This window comes from Calliopsis andreniformis, chromosome 10, assembly GCF_051401765.1.
Source record: "Calliopsis andreniformis isolate RMS-2024a chromosome 10, iyCalAndr_principal, whole genome shotgun sequence".
Taxonomy (NCBI): domain Eukaryota; kingdom Metazoa; phylum Arthropoda; class Insecta; order Hymenoptera; family Andrenidae; genus Calliopsis; species Calliopsis andreniformis.
This window is the reverse complement of record NC_135071.1, coordinates 18975780-18994472: the sequence shown is the minus strand read 5'-3', so window position 1 is coordinate 18994472 and position 18693 is coordinate 18975780. Positions and strand designations below refer to the sequence as shown.

The 18693-nt window shown below is 44.6% G+C and overlaps 2 protein-coding genes across 6 annotated transcripts in view; one reads left to right on the top strand and one right to left on the bottom strand.

Moving 5' to 3' along the window:
• Nucleotides 1-15: 15 nt before the first annotated feature.
• On the bottom strand, nt 16-2529 carry LOC143184735 (solute carrier family 2, facilitated glucose transporter member 10). The gene is made up of 6 exons (XM_076387185.1): nt 2451-2529; nt 1799-2203; nt 1168-1719; nt 757-1103; nt 449-677; nt 16-382 (listed from the first exon to the last, which is right to left on the bottom strand). Exons 2-6 carry the CDS (start codon nt 2142-2144, stop codon nt 135-137), a joined length of 1722 nt encoding a protein of 573 aa, XP_076243300.1. The 5' UTR covers nt 2145-2203; nt 2451-2529; the 3' UTR covers nt 16-134.
• An 829-nt stretch (nt 2530-3358) lies between these two features.
• Nucleotides 3359-18693, top strand: part of LOC143184866 (FERM, ARHGEF and pleckstrin domain-containing protein 1) — a 31761-nt gene continuing 16426 nt past the window's right edge. For 4 of the 5 annotated variants that reach the window (XM_076387414.1, XM_076387413.1, XM_076387412.1 and 1 more), the window contains exons 1-11: nt 3359-3498; nt 4370-4645; nt 5561-5665; nt 5736-5958; nt 6052-6175; nt 6257-6344; nt 6424-6579; nt 6648-6808; nt 6894-6968; nt 8413-8555; nt 9381-9602. In XM_076387414.1, coding sequence (XP_076243529.1) covers nt 4460-4645; nt 5561-5665; nt 5736-5958; nt 6052-6175; nt 6257-6344; nt 6424-6579; nt 6648-6808; nt 6894-6968; nt 8413-8555; nt 9381-9602 — 1483 coding nt within the window. In that variant the 5' untranslated portion in view covers nt 3359-3498; nt 4370-4459. Of the gene's footprint in view, nt 3499-4369; nt 4646-5560; nt 5666-5735; nt 5959-6051; nt 6176-6256; nt 6345-6423; nt 6580-6647; nt 6809-6893; nt 6969-8412; nt 8556-9380; nt 11137-11355; nt 18420-18693 lie in introns of those variants that run through there. The other variant, XM_076387416.1, reaches the window with a different exon arrangement.

The window sequence follows — 18693 nt, the reverse complement described above, 5'->3', positions numbered from 1 at the left end:
GCGTACAATGCCTTCTGAACACAGTATTGCACAAAAAAGATGCAAATCTTTTTAATAAATTACATATAGAAAATGTGTAAAGTTGATAACATTTAAGTCGTTTTCTTACTTTAGTATTCAAAGTTGTCTCGTTTTTAAATTAAAGTACCTTGTTCATTGCTTACATTTGCATCATACTTTTTTATCCATTTGATGTAACAAATGAGCGGTAAGCTACGCAAATTATTGCATATCCTTGTACCAAGAGAAATTTTGCGCAATTCTTGAGCAACCTGACGCAGAGATTTACCTTTCGTTTCGGGAATAAATAGAAAAACATAAAATATAGTAACGAGACACATAAAACTGTAGAAGAGATACGATCCAGCTAATGTTAATGACTCTGAAAAAAAATCATATCATAAGAAAGACAAGTTATTGGTTGAAAGTAGATAAAGAAAAAACTTACTGGTCATAGCGCCAACAGATTCTGTGGCAATAATATGAGTTATCCATATTACAATGGAGACGAAACTGATACACTTTCCTCTTATCGTTACAGGAAAGACTTCTGTAAGATTTAATAATGGTACAGGGCCAAGACCTAGCGCATATGCTGCCTCATACACGAGCAAAGTTATTACTGCCAAAATACGTAAGCCACCGGTTAGACCTTCCGAAACAACGATGTTCTGCATCTAAAATTAAATCAATATTATTTCAGTCAGTTTTCTTAATTAATATTACATTCAGGATTATGAAAAAAAGCATATATACTTCGCAAGATGCTTTAACTTGAGTCCATGTCTCAGGACTGGGAGCGACTACAGCTAACGGAGTCGGTAGCAAGGGAAATGGTGGCGGAGTTCCAGCAGGCATGATATTTTGAACTTTAACATCCTCGTTACGATGGTTCTTGCAATGATTATTAACAATATCTAGATTGTCATCGCCCCTATCTATCGTAGCTAGTAAAGATAATAGCGATATTGTTGTCATGCAAATTGTGGCTGATGTGATTAGCGCTGTTCGACGGCCGCATCTTTCCACTATGACCAAAGCTAACATTGTACTGAAAACCTTTACGACTCCAAGAGATATTAAAGCTGTGATTTCAGCAACATCTGCGAAGCGAACAAACAGTAAACATTTTTTTGCACATGAAAGTTAAACGATTATAATACTTACTTGAACAAATTCCCAGTAGTGCAAACAATCTCGGCGCATAGTGCAAAACTTGACGTTTACCGGTGCCTTGTTGCAGTATCAATAAAAAAATCATAATCATTAGTGTCTTAAAGATTGTGAACCAAGCATTTTTTAATATTGCCTTTGATACATTTGGCATTCTTTTCCATAGTAAAAATGGCCGAGATCGTTGCAGAAATATTATAGTACCGATACAGGAGGCTAAAGAGGGAACCGCTGTTATGCCAATGGAAAATCGCCACTGATAGTCTATATTTTTGGCGGCGGCAGCAATGACTGAAACTAAAAATCCAGTCGCTGTGCCTAGCTGATACAATATTATATTGTGTCCACGTTTATTCGGATCAGATACTTCTGCCATGTATATGCAGTGGGCTACTGCTGAAACTGTGCCGGAATATCCGCAAATTATTCGCGCAACGAGTAATAAAATATAATGATTCGCCAGTGCCGATAATGTGGCCCCAAAAGTCAGAAAAACCATAGTCAATATCATCGTCCAGCGTCGGCCAAATGAGTCAACAAGGAAGCCTGTAATTTGTTATTAGAAATTAGTCATTCTTATTAGTAACTACAAATTAAAAGTATTTTTATGATAAATTGAACATACCACCAGTTAAGCCACCCAAAAGGGCTCCCACAAACCAAATGCTGATAACAAAATCTCTTTCAAAACAATTCAAATTAAACTCATGTTTGATTAATGGGGCTATAGGTTTTGCGACTCCCATGTCACACCCAAATGCAATACCTGCTAGAATTGCAACTGTAGAAATAACTGCACTTTGGTCTCCTGAAGTTAAGGGTGTTAAGTTATCATTTTGTTTTGGTATTGGTTTTCTTAGATTTTTTGTTGGTAAACATTGATAATCTTCGTTTGGAACTTTGCTTATAGCTGTTTCTGTAGTTCTTGTTGCACTGTTTAACAATATCGCTGTATCCTCTTCGTCTGACATTTTTCTATAATGTAATAACACTTATACAGGTTTTACATCAAAGTGGTTGTCCTTATGTCCTGAAAATTAGCAATGATCACAATAATAAATAAACAAGAAAGCATTTGTTAAACAAAGGTAGCTGGTTTCATGTCATCAATCAGTCATTGTTAGAAAAACTGTGTATACAAGTATTCTTTCATTCAGCACAAACTAGCTCCAAGAACTTTGCAGATACCAACAATAGTATTGACAAAAGTGCTCTGTATTTTCAGGATATATGACAATCTCGTATCACATAGAAACAAGTTTTAACACGATACTCACCGATCACGCAAAACACGATTACGATAACTACGATTATTGTTTATGTTGGTTTTGCTCATTTGACATTTGCGGTTTGGATTTGCAAGTACAGTAATTGACAGTTCTTGTGACGTCTAGTTCAACGCCATCTATGGTATCTTCAGAAGCAGGACTCAAGTGTGCGCAAAAGCGAGGCATCTGTTCCCTTCCTTTTTAAAATTGAAATTATTTTTCAGTATCAATAATAAGATTCTATTTCCACAAATGAAGTAGGTCGAAAAATAGCTTATATTATACCAAAAAGTCAAAGCTTTATAAATATAATATTCATAAACAATCTTCTTTTAAGAAAAGGGGATCGATCGCAATAGGGAAATAAGCTTGTTCTATTTAAAAAATACTGGCAATCTTACTATAACCTTAAAATTAGACAAATTCTCTGACAAAACAGTGATTAAACAAAATTCAGATGATCGAAGTCCTACTGTACCTACCGGCACAGACTCAAAATCAAATTGAAGTTCCCAAATTTTCCCTCAGGTGCCGCCATTCACCCTTTTCCGCGTGGCTCCGCCCTTGGATCGCGTCGCGCGCTCTACGACCAATACCACTGGCGTAGTTAGTCGGCTATTGGACTCGAGTCGCTCGAGAAGGAGGACTTCATCCGAAAGTCGAGCCCGTCCTTTTCGTGGTAATGGGCTGGCACATTCGGGCATCGCTGTAACACGGTGGGGTTCATCAATGAACAATCAGACGGCTCGTCGCTCGCTGAGAACCACTGACGTTTCCTATAATTCATGTCAAGGCGGAGACGAGCGCTCCGTAGGTGTGTAATGTGGTTCAATTCGGAGACTCGCTCGACCGTCGCTCTGGGATATCCAGAGATCGTACGCGAAATCTATGCCGGAAGTAATGGTGGTAGCGTAAACGGCTTATTAATACCACGATCATCGGGAAGACGATCGTAACGACGGGAGTGTCGGTGGAGCCAGTGTTTTAGTGATCAATGAACTCTGCGTTGCTGTATGTTTGGGGCGTGCTGCCACTGATGCCTATTAAGCCGGCAGACGTACGTACAGTAGATTTATACATCGTTTTCTATTGTTTCGTAATGCGGCTCAGTCGATCCCCTTCGATGGTATGATCCAGGGCCCCACCTTCTTTCACTCTGTCCTCCAATTTCCTCGTACTTAGGTGCTTAGAATGCTTGCATGAGCGTCGCGGATTTCTGCTCTCTTCTTGAAACGATCGTTCGGTCTGTTTATTTTCTTGGAACGTTGCTCTGTGGTAGAAATTCGTTGGGTTACGAGGAGCTAACGAGGGGACGGTTAACGGTACCATTCTATGCATTCGGGATTTGAAAATCGTTCATTGATCGACAAATCACCGTTTCAACCCTTTCAACCGCAGCCAATCTCTTAACGTATTCCATTAGCACTATTCGATAAGTAATGTAATCGGTGTAACGACGGTTTTGACGTAACGTCGCTCTTTGGAGATACGTTGAGACTGGATTGTCGAATGATAAGTAACGTTTTGCACGTAATAACGATGCAATCGATGTAAACAAATGCAGTTAATGGTTTTTTTTCTTTGGTATATAGTACGATAAAAAAGTGCATTGTTGTTTACATGGTTCTTGTCAATAAATTGTGTTCCATATTTATGGGTACAATTCATTTTTGGTTTTAGTTATTCGAAATTATGGAATACCTTGTCGGTAATTAGTTGCGATTAAAGATCATTTTTGAGAAATGACGCGTACTGCTTAGATTTACGTCCTAAAAAAATTTCTGTTCGTTATGATTTTTTAATTGAATTTTTAAATGAGTTGTTTGAATTTTTGAATTCATTATTTGTACTTTTAAATGACGGTGTATTTAAACTTCAGGAATTACATATTTTCTATGAACTGGGATGTTCTTAATCCTCTGTTACAGATGACAACATAATAGGGAATTCTAACTAAAATTATTACTAAGGAATAAAAACGAAATAGTCATTCTACGGTTGAAAGTAGATGACTGAAGATGAACGATATAGGAAGTGTAAGCATGAAGGGCAGCGGGGTATCTAAAATGCCTCATAGTCATTCGACTCCGGCAGGTGTGGATGGAGGCAGTAGAACTCCTCCTACAACACCTAGGAAAGCTGGAAAAATGCTTGCTGTTCGTGTGCAAATGTTGGATGACACGATCACAATGTTTCAAGTTCAGGTAATGGCTGCTTATAATATTAGTAGGATTTTTATGCTTTTTATATATCACTGTGAAGTTTTAAACTTAAGTTAGAATACATATATGAGTTTGTTGAGTTATTTCTACTATAAAAGTTATAAAAGTCTTACATAAACTATTTCTGAACATTGAGAAATGTTGGCCAAGTACCTTGATACATTAGCTTAATTCTGTAATGGGAAGTAATTGACTGTACTTGTACAATAGCACATGTAACAAGCACAAATGAATGTGACATATAGGAACTGATTTAGTGTGAATGTATGTGTCATGAAGGGTTTCAAATTATTAATTCTTGTAATAGTCACTTTGCTGGGTAATAATTTATCTAAAAATTTATTATGGAGAAGTAGTTTTAAATTATATTGCCCATAAAATTGTTCTGTTTCCATAAATTTGCTGTGTGAGCATATCATAATTTGAAACAGTGTATGAGAGCATTTGGTAGATAGAGGTCAAGAGTCATTGATCATAAAACTTTAAATATTACTTACAAAATTAGTTTTAGTTCTGGAAAATTTCTTAGGACAAATTTAAAAAAAAAAGAGTTGTAATTATATTTGAAGTATAATATTATACTAATTACAAAAGTAAGATTTTTTAAATATTCTAACAAATAATTGTAAAAATATCAATCATATGTGTGACTGATGTAGTAAAATCATTTACTGTATGTATACCTACTGTGTACGCGTATACATAACACTTTCAAATGAACTATTGGAGCATGTAATTGGTTCTTCTATATTGTATAAAGTACATGTATAGATGTATTGATTATTCATAAGACCTTACTTAAAGCATTTAAAACATACTCTTAGCTACTTTAAAAAGCATTTTAATATGTCATGAAAATAATATGCTGAAAAAATGACTTGTGCATTCAAATTTTAGGCAAAAGCATTAGGCAGAGTATTGTTTGATCAAGTCTGCAAACAACTACACCTTTTGGAAGCTGATTATTTTGGTCTTGAATATCAGGAACCTAATGGAACAAAAGTAAGCTATGAATAGATGTTTATTGTCAAGAATATTTTCATCTGTACTCATTAAAATTTTTCAATTGCAGTATTGGCTAGATTTAGAGAAACCTGTGTGTAGACAAGTTGGTCTGTCTTTAATTGACCCCCTCTTACGATTCTGTGTTAAATTTTATACACCTGATCCTGCACAATTAGAGGAAGAATTTACAAGATATTTATTTTGTCTTCAAATCAAACGAGATTTAGCTCAAGGTTTGTTACAATGCAATGATAATACAGCAGCACTGATGGCTAGTTACATTGTTCAGGGTAAGTTAAACAGCAACAAATAAGTTTGAAATATTGTGAAATATTAAGGTGAAGGTGTGGAATGCATTTTTAACAACTCTGTAATTATTTCAGCCGAATGTGGAGATTATGTAATAGAAGATTATCCAGATCATACATATTTGTCAACTTACAAATTTGTGCCTCATCAAGATCAAGAATTAGAACGCCGCATTATGGAGAATCATAAAAAACACGCGTAAGATACTTCAATTAATTCAATTCAATTCAGTTGAAAATCGTAATGCAATTTATTGGAAACGTTGTGCTTTTCGAACAGCGGTCAATCTCCCGCAGAAGCAGACTTGAATCTTCTGGAAACTGCGCGTCGCTGTGAACTATATGGAATGAAAATGCATCCGGCGAAAGTGAGTTTTGCAGAATTGAAATTTCGTTCAGTGCTTGCTTACTATATACTTATAATCTGTGTTCATTGTTTTATTTAAGGATCACGAAGGTGTGCCCCTGAATTTGGCAGTGGCACACATGGGAATTGTAGTGTATCAAAGGTTCACTAAAATAAATACATTCAGTTGGGCGAAGATCCGAAAAATCAGTTTCAAAAGGAAGCGTTTTTTAATCAAGCTTCATCCAGAGGGTTACGTGAGTATACTGAAACATTCCAAATACCATTATAAAATTCAATATCTAATCGTTACAAATTATTCCAGGGTTTTTACAAGGACACCGTCGAATTCTTTTTCGAGGGTCGCAACGAATGTAAAAGCTTCTGGAAGAAGTGCGTTGAAAACCACGGATTCTTCCGCTGTTCGGTTGTGAAACGAGTGGTACGGCAGAAAACGCGAGTCCTCAGTCGTGGATCTTCATTCAGGTACGTCGCATCAATGACCATATCATTGCTCAATCGACTACGAATTGAATACGCTAATGAGATTCGACCTTATCGCATTATTTAGGTATAGTGGAAAGACTCAAAAGCAAATCGTCGAATTCGTGCGGGACAATTACGTGAAGAGGCAGACATTTCAGAGGTAAGTTTAATTAGCGGCTTGACATGTGATTTGATAATTGAACGGATTCTTGGGTACATATGTCGGTAATGTGTAGATAGTGCATGCATATCGTTATGTACTGTCCCCCCTTTAATGCTGGTTTTATACCATTGAAGTATATTTTAATTAACGAGCGCACTGATCTTGCGTGGGTAAGATGGGAGGTGGCACGGTCTTGCTTTTGCCGGGACATTAATTGGTATTTATCGTGGTTGCTCCAATTTCCGTAGAATGAAGTGTTTCACTCTGTACGTTTGTCAGTGTTGCCTGCTCGGACAGGGGTGGCGGGGAGTCAGGCTCACCATCAGGCACGATAACCCGAATGATCAATGTACCCTCTTCTTGATAGTGTGGTCACTAATTCTCGTCATTGTAACACCTCTAATGATACACTGCAAAGTACCGTAACTTCACTGTCCCGACAACAATTACCAGTGAGACATACTTTCATCCATAGCCAGTAGCCTACTCTACGATAGAACATAGAATACTCTCCTTATAATATTTTCATCCTTGTACATACAATTAACAGATTTATACAATTTCTTTACATATATGCAATATCGGTGTCTAGTACGGTCAGATATGTTACTAATGCGCTGGTAGTACGAAAAAGCATTGTAATTCACCGATAAAAATTCGTGTACACAATTTGATTGGTAATCTACTTCTGTGCTTGATACGAAGCATGCGGAGATAAGAAGTACTCGTGCACCAGATAATCACACGCGATACTACATTTTTCACGGCTATTTTTGACGAAAATTTTGTACATATCTGTAACATTGTAAACACATATGAAACATTACTACTACTTTTTGATTGAATACAAAATCGTGAAAAAAAGAGGGATAAGGTATAGGGTAGAATGAAGATCTTAAGAAAGTAAAAAAATAGTTCTCGTATCGTTGCTTGTTGATATTATTTACTTTGACTCATATATTTTATACTTAATGTATCCTTTATCGTTTTGAGGGCACAATTGATTGTTCCAATTGATAGTGTATTTTACTTGTTACGTCCCCGTTTACGTTCATAAAGTGCTTGCAAGTCTTTTGTAAACTGAATAAGTCCTGGATTAGTGATCTTGGACTAATATGCTGATGGAGATCATTCTAGACCAATAATCCAGGGCAAAATCCAGTCACTAATTCGGAGAAAAGCATAGGAATTAATGTTATCGTATTTAGAAAAGAGGAATGGTCAAAGACGCGTCGATATCAAAATGTATACCTAACTATAGTAAGAAAGAACCCTTGAAACGATAACGGTTAATCGAGTAAGCACAGTGGAAAGAAGCTACCATCTTAAGAGAGGTGGTAGAAAATTTAGAAAAAGATGAGGAAATCTAAGCTAGTTCTGAACAGGCTTGGCAATTGGTAGCCTAAGTCTGATGCTGAACTTGACTCTCTCTTGCTCGCAGGTCCAATTCGTTCCGGCAGACTAGCGGTGGTAGGGCATTGCAGGGCTTGGAGGGGGGAGGCTATCGTGGGGCCACTCCAAGCAGCTCCCTTATGGGCAGCTCCAGCATCTCTGCCCACCCCCTCCTGCCCCTCGGCGATCCTGGTATGTACCATGACCGACACCAACCTCCACGAGAAACGCTTTCTTTTTCATACCCTCGCTCTCTTTGCCTCTCGTTCATTTCTATCAGTTTCTCTTGAATTACCTCCTTCGTTTCTATCGTTCTTCCGTTTCCATTCTCTTTGCGTTCTTTCTTCATCTGTTCTAGAGCGTTATCGTTTCTTTCTTTTGTTCCAAGTATCGTACTGAAGTATCGTAAGCGTAGAGTAGCTTTAGAGTATTACGAATAGAATGCTTCTGAACGATTACCTGGAGTTCAGCTTGATTACGTTTCATGAGAACTGTAAGACGCTTGGAAATACCATTCCTTGTCGCGCGGCAGACCTGTCCCCAAAGGCTTTCGGTGGTAGAATTTCCTGAAGAGCCTTTGGGAGACGGCTGTCGAGGGAAAAATGAGTAGAGTCGAATGAATGAAGTCACGTTCAAGTGATACATTTGTAGGTACGTTTACATGGTTCATTCATACATGGAAATAATTTGTGTGATCGTACTTCGGAAACAAGATGTGTTTTATTCTATATTTTAAAGAGGAAGCCTTAACAAACCAAAGTGGAGTCGCTCAAAGATCCTAATACTATGTCCTCAAGTTATCCAGTCTAAAAATTTTCAAATATTCTAGAAATCTGTACATACTTGATCTCTAAGCGATTTTACCTTGATGTGATAAGGCTTAACAAATATTTTCCAAAGGATTTGTATAGTGATATCGTTTGAACGTGGCCAAAGTCGACTAATCGACGCGTGTATGGTAGAAATGTGTGTCGAAAGCGAGGGAGGATACAAAACTGAGGGATGAAATGATTTCAGCCCTGGAAACCCCAGCTCTGTCTCTATCATACGGCTCGATGACACTGGATTCTCCGACGACTGTGACGAGTGTCTCGATGGGAGGGACGATTCACCGTCGCGAAGACACAGCTACGTCGTTTCGGACACTTACGTCCATCGACGTCCATTCCCCGGCCACACCCAGCCAGGTCCCAGCACCGCGGCAGATGCTTGTTGCCAGCCAACGGATTTCATCAGCAGGTCGTATCAGCCCCTCTAACAGCAGTCCTCCCGAATTCCCCCCACCGCGACCCATGCCCAGACATCCCTGGCAGCGATCGGCCAGTTGCCGCGAACTGTACGCCTCTAGTTTCGAGGATTCAGGGAAAGCGCGATCGAAGGACGAGAAACCTTCCGGCGAGCAAGCCACCATGCTAGAGCCTTTCCGCTTGCCCTCCCAAGGGGAGCTAGACAATCCCGTGACGCGGTACGACGAGAGCAATCGGTCGTACAGCGCGGCCAGCTCGAAATTGCCCTCGCTGGACCACGACTCGGTGCCCGAGCGTGTCTACAGCAGCTCCTATCCGGGCACTTCGTCCCTCTCCACTGAATCTGGCCACGAGGAGTCTGGCCCCGCGGGAGATCTGTCCCACGACGATCTCTCGCACGACTCCTACGAGCTTCTAGAACGCGAGCACGAATTTGAGTACCCTGAGTCGTACTCGAGTCCTCGAGACGACGAGGACGAGGAAAACGAGCCAGCGTCTGATCGCAGCGACGAAGGAATCGAGCACGAGATGTTCCAAATGGACTCTGAGACCGATTCCTTCGTGAAGCACAGGTCGATCAAGTCCTCCGACAAGCATCAGTTCAAATCCGTGCTCGCGGATCTGAAGAACGCCACCAGGACCAAGTCCATCGATCGGTACTCAGCCGTCGCCGAGAAACCGGAAGGTGAGTTCATCACCGTCGAGTCTAGGATACAGAGATCTAGCACGCAGATCGAGCGGAAGTTCGAGACTAGGCACGCGAACTCAGTGGTAGAACAACAGACTAAATCACTGCTTCCCCATCAGGACTCCGCGCGAAAAGATCCTGTGGTGTTGCAGGTGCAGAAGCAGAAGATGTCTGTGTTGAACGAATTAAAGAACTTCAAGCCGAAGCATAAGATCACACATGTAGATTCAGAGGTCCTGCGGGATGAAGGTATCATGAGGCCCAAATCGCGGATAGACGACGATCTGAGTCCAGTCGACTCGACGAACCGAACGATCGTCGATCAGAGAGCTAGGACAGTCAGGGCGCGCAGTATCGCTAGCATTGAGGATCATGTCCCTCGAGCATATGTAGAGACAGGTAGCTTAGGTAGGGATACCAGGGAGAGTAGCTCAGCTAGGGAAAAGATGACGATGTTGGAGAAGATGGTTGTCGAGCTGAGAGACAAGGAACGAAGGGGCGCAGAGCGAGAGGAGAAGAAGAGTAGCCATGATAGAGACTATTCTAGAGAGTACACGAAGAAGGAGAAGGAGCCACGCGAGCGTCGATCGATTGAAAGACTAGATTCCCGCGACAGGAAGTCTGAGACGCACAGCAGACGCAGTGTGGATCGTTTAGACAGTAGGGAACTCAGAAGCATAGAAAGGCTAGATATGGAGAGGAGCCACGAGCGATCAGATTGGAGGAGATCGAGCCGTGATCGAGGGGATCCTTACGAGCAGCGATGCAAGAGTTACGAGCGTTTGGACTCCTTGAGACGTAGCTCGGAGCAGTTGAATAGAAGCCCTAAGGAGAGGGAGCATAGGTACTCAGAGCCAAGACGGGAGAGCAGTGTTCATCTGCTGGACAAGGAAATACGAAATATAAAGAAGCTGCTTGCGACGGAGAGGATCCACGAGAGATCTGACCCGAGGGAAATGTTATACCGCGAACCGTATGAGCTTCGGTTGAAGCACTTCTTGCGTCTCGGTTCCCTAAGACGCAGCTCGGAACACCTGAACAGAAGTCCCAAGGAGAGGGAACACAGGCATTCCGACCCCAGACGCGAGAGGAGTGCAGACAGACTAGACTCGAGAGAGAAAAGGAGAAGTCCAGGGAGCAGGAGCAACACCATCGATTACAACCAAAGACACACGCTGGAGCGATTCGATTCTGGGAACAGGAGTCCCTTCGAGCCACTCAGCGCGAGGGAGCAGCGAGGAAGAAGCCTAGAGAGGCTGGACTCCCAGGAAAGACCGACCTTCGACTTCGATCCTGTCACAATCGAGCGCTTGAAGTCCTTGGAGCGTTGCAGTTCAAAGGACAGAGGGTACGATCGAAGGGAACCCAGAAGTGCCCCTGAAAGAAAGAGCTTCGAGAGGCTGGACTCTCGTGAGCGAAGGTACGCAGAGCGAGGGGAGTCCCGCGAGAGAAGATTGGAATCTCGAGGAAAGAGCCTAGAGTGCATAGAGTACGACAGTCACGAGAAGAGGAGGGGTAGTATAGAAAGGCTGGATCATAAGGAGACGAGGAAGAGTAAAGGCAGAGTTGAGAAGGGAAAGTCTGAGGAGAAGCCTAGAGAGAGGGATGATTGGAGGAGCTTGGAGAAGGCGAGGAAGGACGACGAGAAGCGCGAGAGGGAACGCCAGGCGAGGTTGTCGCTGGACTCGAGGACGGACACGGTGATAGGAGTGCCTTTGGAGATGGAGAACCTGAAATCGAAGACCGTGTTCACCGAGTACGAACCCAAGATCGTCGGGGGCGTGGTGCTAGGCTTCGACGACACGATCCCAGGCCACACCCCCGTGGAGCGCACCAAGAGCGACCCGAATCCTGCGCGACAGAGACTAGGCTCGAACAGCAAGAGGCACATACTGATGCACCAAAAATCCATTGACTTAACCCCTGCCGATTCGGGAGACGAGGACCCATTCTCGGATAGCGCCGCTTTGCAGAAGACGAACATCGAAATTCCTTACACTCTTCACAAGCGACACGTGATGAATGGTACTGCGTCTGATGAGAAATCAGAGTCCGACAGCGGCAAGGCCAGCAAGAAGACAGCCGTCGCGAAAGATCTCCCCAAGCTACCGCTAAAAATGATCGCAGATATCACTTGCTTCGATTTGTCGAAGCTTTCCTCGATAGAGAAGCCCAGTAATAAGTTATCACCTGATAAGCCAAAGAGTACATCCGTCACACCCACCAGGCCCAAATCGATTCTGAGTCCATCCGATAAGCCGAAGAGCATTTTAAGTCCAACGTCGAAGTTGTCACCGACTGATGCGAAGAATGTGATTTGTAGTTTCTCGCCAACGAATAGAAGTCCCTCCAAGACGAGCGCGAAACCGTCGCCTGATAAGAGCAAGACGGAGATCGTGATTGAAGAGCGAAGTTTTATGAAAGCATCCAGCCTTGATAAGAGATTATCACCGTTGAAATTGTCACCCATTGAGCCGAATGTTACTATAATCTCGTCGATAGAGAAACGATCTCCAAAGGTGTCTCCCACGGATCCCAACGTGACGATCGTTTCCGTGATACAGAAGAAGAAATCGCCTGATGGGTCCAAGAGTTTCCTAGGACAGCGCTCGTTGGACTCGAAAGCGAAGGCTCTGAATTTCGCTGAGGTTGTTGGATTAGAAATGAAGTTGAAGCTGGAGCGCAAGGCCAAATCAGAAATGGAGAAGGACACCCTGAAGACACCTGATGATAGTTTGGAGAAGCAAGATAGCATTGAAAAGATTCCGTTGCCTGAGATTCCAAAGCCCATTGTGGAGAAGCAGGAAGATAAGGAAGAGATTGAACAGGTTCAAAGATCGCCTATGAAAGAATCTCCACGGGTCGAGGAGTTTGATCAAGGGAAGGAACAGGAACAAAAGAAGGAAAGCAAAGAGCCTACTCCATCACCTACGAAGACTACTGTGGCATTGGAGAAGCCGAAGGTTCCTGAGAAGCCGAAGGTTCCTGAGAAGCCGAAAGTTCCTGAGAAGCCGAAGACCCTGGAGAAACCAAGCATCCCAGAGAAAACGAAACGAATTTTGGAGAAGATAGAATCAAAGTTCTCTGAGGTGAACAAGAATTCTGCGACGAAGGTCGCCAGACCGAAGATCATCGACACGGGATTCGACGACTTTGTGGACCCTGTGGCGGATCTGCCTCTGGACGAAGTGCCTGTGAAACCAGCTCTGGAGCTCGATAGTCTGAAAGTTCCTGAATTCGTTCCTTTCATGTCAAGACCTCATGGAGAACCACTGCGCTCGAAATCGCTGTCTTTGGCTGAAGAAAAGGCGCCCATCGATACCCTACTCTCACCAGAGGTTGAGAACAAGCACTTCGTTCCAGATGTGTCGCCAAAGAGAGCGAAGAAGGTTAAGTCTGAGATGAAGAAAGATTTCAAGAAGCAGTCGAAGTCCTTGGAAGGAGACAAGCCTCCCTTGAAGAAGTCTAGCTCAAAGGAGTCTCGTGTACCAACGACTACCTCGAAGATCGACAAGTCAAAGTTGAAGCTGGGAGAGATGCCCCAGGAGATCATCATAATCGACTCCACAGACGTGGCGCCAGAGGTGAGCATTGTACAGAAGGGCAGATCAAAGTCCGTCACTAGGTTACCTGAGAAGGCATACTCTGCGTCGAAGGAGGAGGAGCCGAAGGGTACTCGAGCGAAGTCTGCCTCTGTGGATGAGGAGCTAATTAAGGTAGCAGCAGCCATGAAGACTGAGAAAGCTCGACCAAAATCCCTGGGCATCTCCAAGAGTCTAGGGAGCACAGAGAAGAAGGATTCAGTAGAGAAAGTCTCTCCAAAGAGAACGAAGGCTGGTTTGAAGTCTGAATCAAAATCTAGTGAGGTAAAATCGCCCACTTCGTTGAAGGAAGTGGTGAAACAAGAACTGAAGGCATTGCAGCTGAAAACTGAGGTTACAGAAGGAGAAGAACAGGTGTCTCCTGAGCCCACTTTAGTCGCGAAGGAACAGGAAAGTAAATTGGATGAAAAGACAGTAGAGGAGCAGAGTAGCGATGCCAGTCGGGCGGCAGAGGCGAGTAAAGATGCCAAAGACGCCAAGAAGGTATCTCAGGAGTTAACACAATCGCCAATGGTCTTACGAAAACCTGGCCAAACACCTGTGCTTTTTGCACGCGCAAGGCTTGGCTTATCAGAAGGTAGTGGAATTGGAGCGTTGCAGAGACAAGGGGCGACTCAATCACCGACCGCCCAGAGGCGAGCCAAGTCTCTGGATGCCCCAGTGATAGCAGTTCACAAGCTCCCACCTGCCAACGCGTTCTCCAGCAAAGATGATACTGTAGACATGTCAGAAGATCAAGAGGATCAAGAGAACCGAGAGAACGTGACTGCTGAGGCTCCTCTTAACGTAAGTGCTGTGTCCAAACCGCAGTCGATACAGATAGAAGTATCACCTAATCATAGATCCGACAGCACTGACCACACCACAGTGCCAGAAATGTTCACAGACTCTCTGTCAGTCACTGAGACCTCGGCACAGTACCTGGAATCGCCGCTGACGGAGTGTAATGAGATCATCGCAGCAGCTGCAGATCTGATTCCCTATGAAAGAGACTCAGTGAGGGTGGATTTGGATGGCAAGGAACAGAAGACGACTCTGGACGCTGTTAAGGTAGATGACAGAACGAAATTCATTGACCAGAGTTCTGTGGAGTCTGGTGAGCAAGAAATAGCGATTGAGAGAGCCGCTAGGGCGGAGAAAATCGAGCTGCTGAGTGTTTCCAAGACTCTAAATGGTTCTATTCCTCAAAGCATAGACTTTGCCTCGTCCTCGAAGGATAGACACGCAGGATATCCAGTAATCTTGAGTGGTGTTGATACAGGGTTCATCGAAGCAGAGACTCACACGCCTTCCATCGAATGTGAAGACATTACCGTCTCGCGAACCGTGGTGGAGAACTTGAAGGGACCCACAGAGAGGGAAGATCTGCCTGATGTGACTGTGACAGTGAGCGCTGCGAAGGATGACGATATGTACCCAAAACCAATAGACATGGACGACCAGGATATGGTGAAGTCGCCGATTCAGATCTCCATCGAAGAATGCTCTGACGATGACGTCGATCAGAGTGATGATCAGGACGATCAGGATGACCAGGAGGTCCAAGAGCAAGAGGGAGATGACAATCGACCTCTAGACTCAGTGGATACCAGCGAGGACACCCTGGACGCTCTGGACACTCAAGTCCACATGAGAGGCGTCGACAGTGAGCTAAGTTCTCCAGATTATGGCGTTGATAAAATGGACGAGAAGACTCTGGTAGAAATAGAGCTGACGCCAGAGTACCTAGAGATGAGAAAGGAAGACGAGGAAGGCGCTGAGGAGCTACCAGAAGACGAGCCAGCGCAGGAAACGATGAAAGGGTCATCAGAAACTGCTGTCACTGGCAGTGCAAATCGTCTATCGATACAGAAGAAGCTCAGATTGAGCAGTGAACGATCGAGAAGCGAGGAAACGAACACTTGGACGCCAGATCGTGAAGATCCAGAGTCGAGTTCTTGTTCTATTGCCCGACCACTGGGTATAGGTCAGATCCAACCAATAGTGGATCGTCGAGAGATCGCTGCGATGAAGGATGCTCGTGGAGGAGGTTCCCTGGAGGACGAGAACAGCAGTGGGTCCCTGCCTGGGTCCAAGCCTGAGTTGAGTTCCACTTGGAAACCTTTTCCTCTTGAGAGTTCTGGAAGCTCTAGCACTGAGGATGGCTGGGTACCCCAGGACGAAAGCAATGCTGAGGACAGCAATGGGCAGAACGAGGATAGCTTCCAGGAGATCCTTGCTGACTTTGCTGGATACTTAATCTATCCAGGGCCAGATATCCTGGCTAGCTGTGGCTCCTTCGCGCTGACACGCACCCTCTCGAGGATATCAGAAAGATCAACTACCTCGGAACAGGACAAGAGTGATTTGGAAGACTCTTTCAAGCCCAGTTCAAGATCTCCAAGCCTGGACGATGAGTCTCTGATGTCTAGCGATCACCAACCTTCTCTGTCTTCTGATCCATCATCTGGAACAGCTCTTCCCTCTGTCTCTGACGATCGTCGTACCTCCTCCGAGCTGCCAGACATTCCCATAGACGTTCTAGGCGCACACGATGAAGGAGCAAAATCACCAAAATCACCGAAATCACCGAAATCACCGAAGTCACCGAAGTCACCAAAATCACCCAAATCACCCAAATCACCAAAATCGCCAAAGTCCCCGAAGTCACCCAAGTCGCCAAAGTCTCCCAAGTCGTTTGGCAGATCAAAGCTCCAAGCTCAGAGCTCAGAGGACTGGCCTTCTCCACCCAGTTCACCAGCCTTCGACCCTGCTCCAGTAGTCAGCCACGTGGAGGCGTTCTACACGGAGATCAGGCCTGAAGAGGCAGTGAAAGTGACGGTGACAGACAGCACCGAGACTCCAGGTCGAGTGGATCATGACAGCGATTCCAGTGATGAGAACAGAACCCTGCACGACGATCTGCACTCTACGTTCCAGGAAGACGGCCAGAGTTCCACTTCCGCGACCACTGTCGATGGGACAGTGAAAATGGCGGTGAAACCGAAGTCGAACTCTTATATCACTGGCTCTTCTCACAGTGAGGACACGTCCATGGGTCTCTCGATGTCTGAGTGGTCGAGCTCGAACAACACTGTGCGCCAGTTCTGTCAGTATTCAGGTACAAAATCAGACGACAATTCCTTAGCAGAGCTGGGAGCCTCTATTTCTGATTGGTCAGGCAGTACTACAGTGATTCCTCAGCAATACTACTCTCCAGTGACAGTGGAGAAGAGCCAGAGCGACACGACCACCTCAGACAAGAGTGTTACCAGCATGAGACCCAACTCCAAGTGCAGAACAGTAGACAGTCCAACACCCACTTCTTGTTCACCCCCGCTGCCTCCTCCTCCACCTTCTCCACCTTTGACCCCGCCACCCGACGAGCGTCGTTCATCATTCAGCACAGACATAGTGACTCTGTGTGATGATCGGTGTCCAGACGAAGTAACAAGGGACGAGCAATGGGACGAAGCTCGAAGACTCATTGAAAGTCAGCTCAACGAACAACGAAGACTCGCGACTCAGATGTGCGAGGAAGACGATGAGGAGCAGCAAGGTGGAGGGCGGTCCTACTCTGACATCTCGCCGCCCAGGATAACTCTGCAGAACGAGTTTGATGAAACCATCGACGAGGAGTTTAGAACAATGTCAGACGACGGAGATGCTCCACTACCGATCCTTGAAGAGGAAGAAGAGCTGGAGGATGAGGATAGATTATACGACAACGTGCCTGCCATGAAGTACTCCAACAGCGACCAGATTCGAATGGAGGTGGGTCGAGGGGACAGCTCAGAGGACATGCACGAGAAGTATGCAGATCTGGTTCGAAGCCAGGACGACGATTGGTCTTTCGAAGACGAGAGGGAGCCGCCTCCAGAGAAGAAGGAGGTCCCCACGAAGTCAACTACAGGTAAATTCGAGCGAGGCTTCTCTGAACCAGCAGAGGCGGGCAGGTACCACGAGACCAGGTCCACAGAAAGACCTGTGGTGGTCCCCATCAGGGCCAAATCCACGCCTTACTACTCTACAACAAGTCTAAGTGGCGAGTCCACCACCTCCAGTCCTCCCATGCAAATCAGGACGCAGATACGGACGAAAACGATGCCTTACTCTTCGAGCAGGAGCCCTCAGAGCGAGGGAGACACTTCCTCCAGCATGGATAGCCCAGTTCACACTCCAGTTCGGGGCCAGATAGCCGTCCGTCGACGGAGGCGGGAGAACCTGAAGAGGCGACACCGTGTGGTAGTCGATCTTGAGGTCAAGGACAGCCAGATAGTCTCTAGTACCGATTCCAGCTTCGACGTGGCGACTATTCCACCACCTTTGCTCGCTGAGAGACCTAGTCCTGACGTCGATGACGACGAGGACGATGAATACTCGGAAGCTAAGGATGAGAATCGACGACAGCACCGTTGACGAGACTATCCTTGGACGGAGCAGCCTTAACTCTTTTCTTCTCGTCGATGCGAACGAAACCAGAGGTCCTAGGAAGTGGTGGAAGAGAGCAGGTGGTAATTTAGTAGGAATTGAGGCCACTCGTCGAATTGATAGACTCTTACTTTTGTTGTGTGTTTCTAGTCAACCTCTCGCGTTCCCGAATTTCTTTCTTAGAAGAGGACAAGATATAGAAGCGAGATCGTGGTCCCTTTGGTCCGATCGAAGTCGACGGGAGGAGATGAAACATTCATGCGAACGACAGTCTAGTCTAGCGTATATCTCGTTAAGGGTATAATTAATACGTTTGTTACGCGTTTTAGGAATTCGATTACTTTGGCGTCGCTGCGTTGTGAGAAGCTACTTCTCACAGGGCG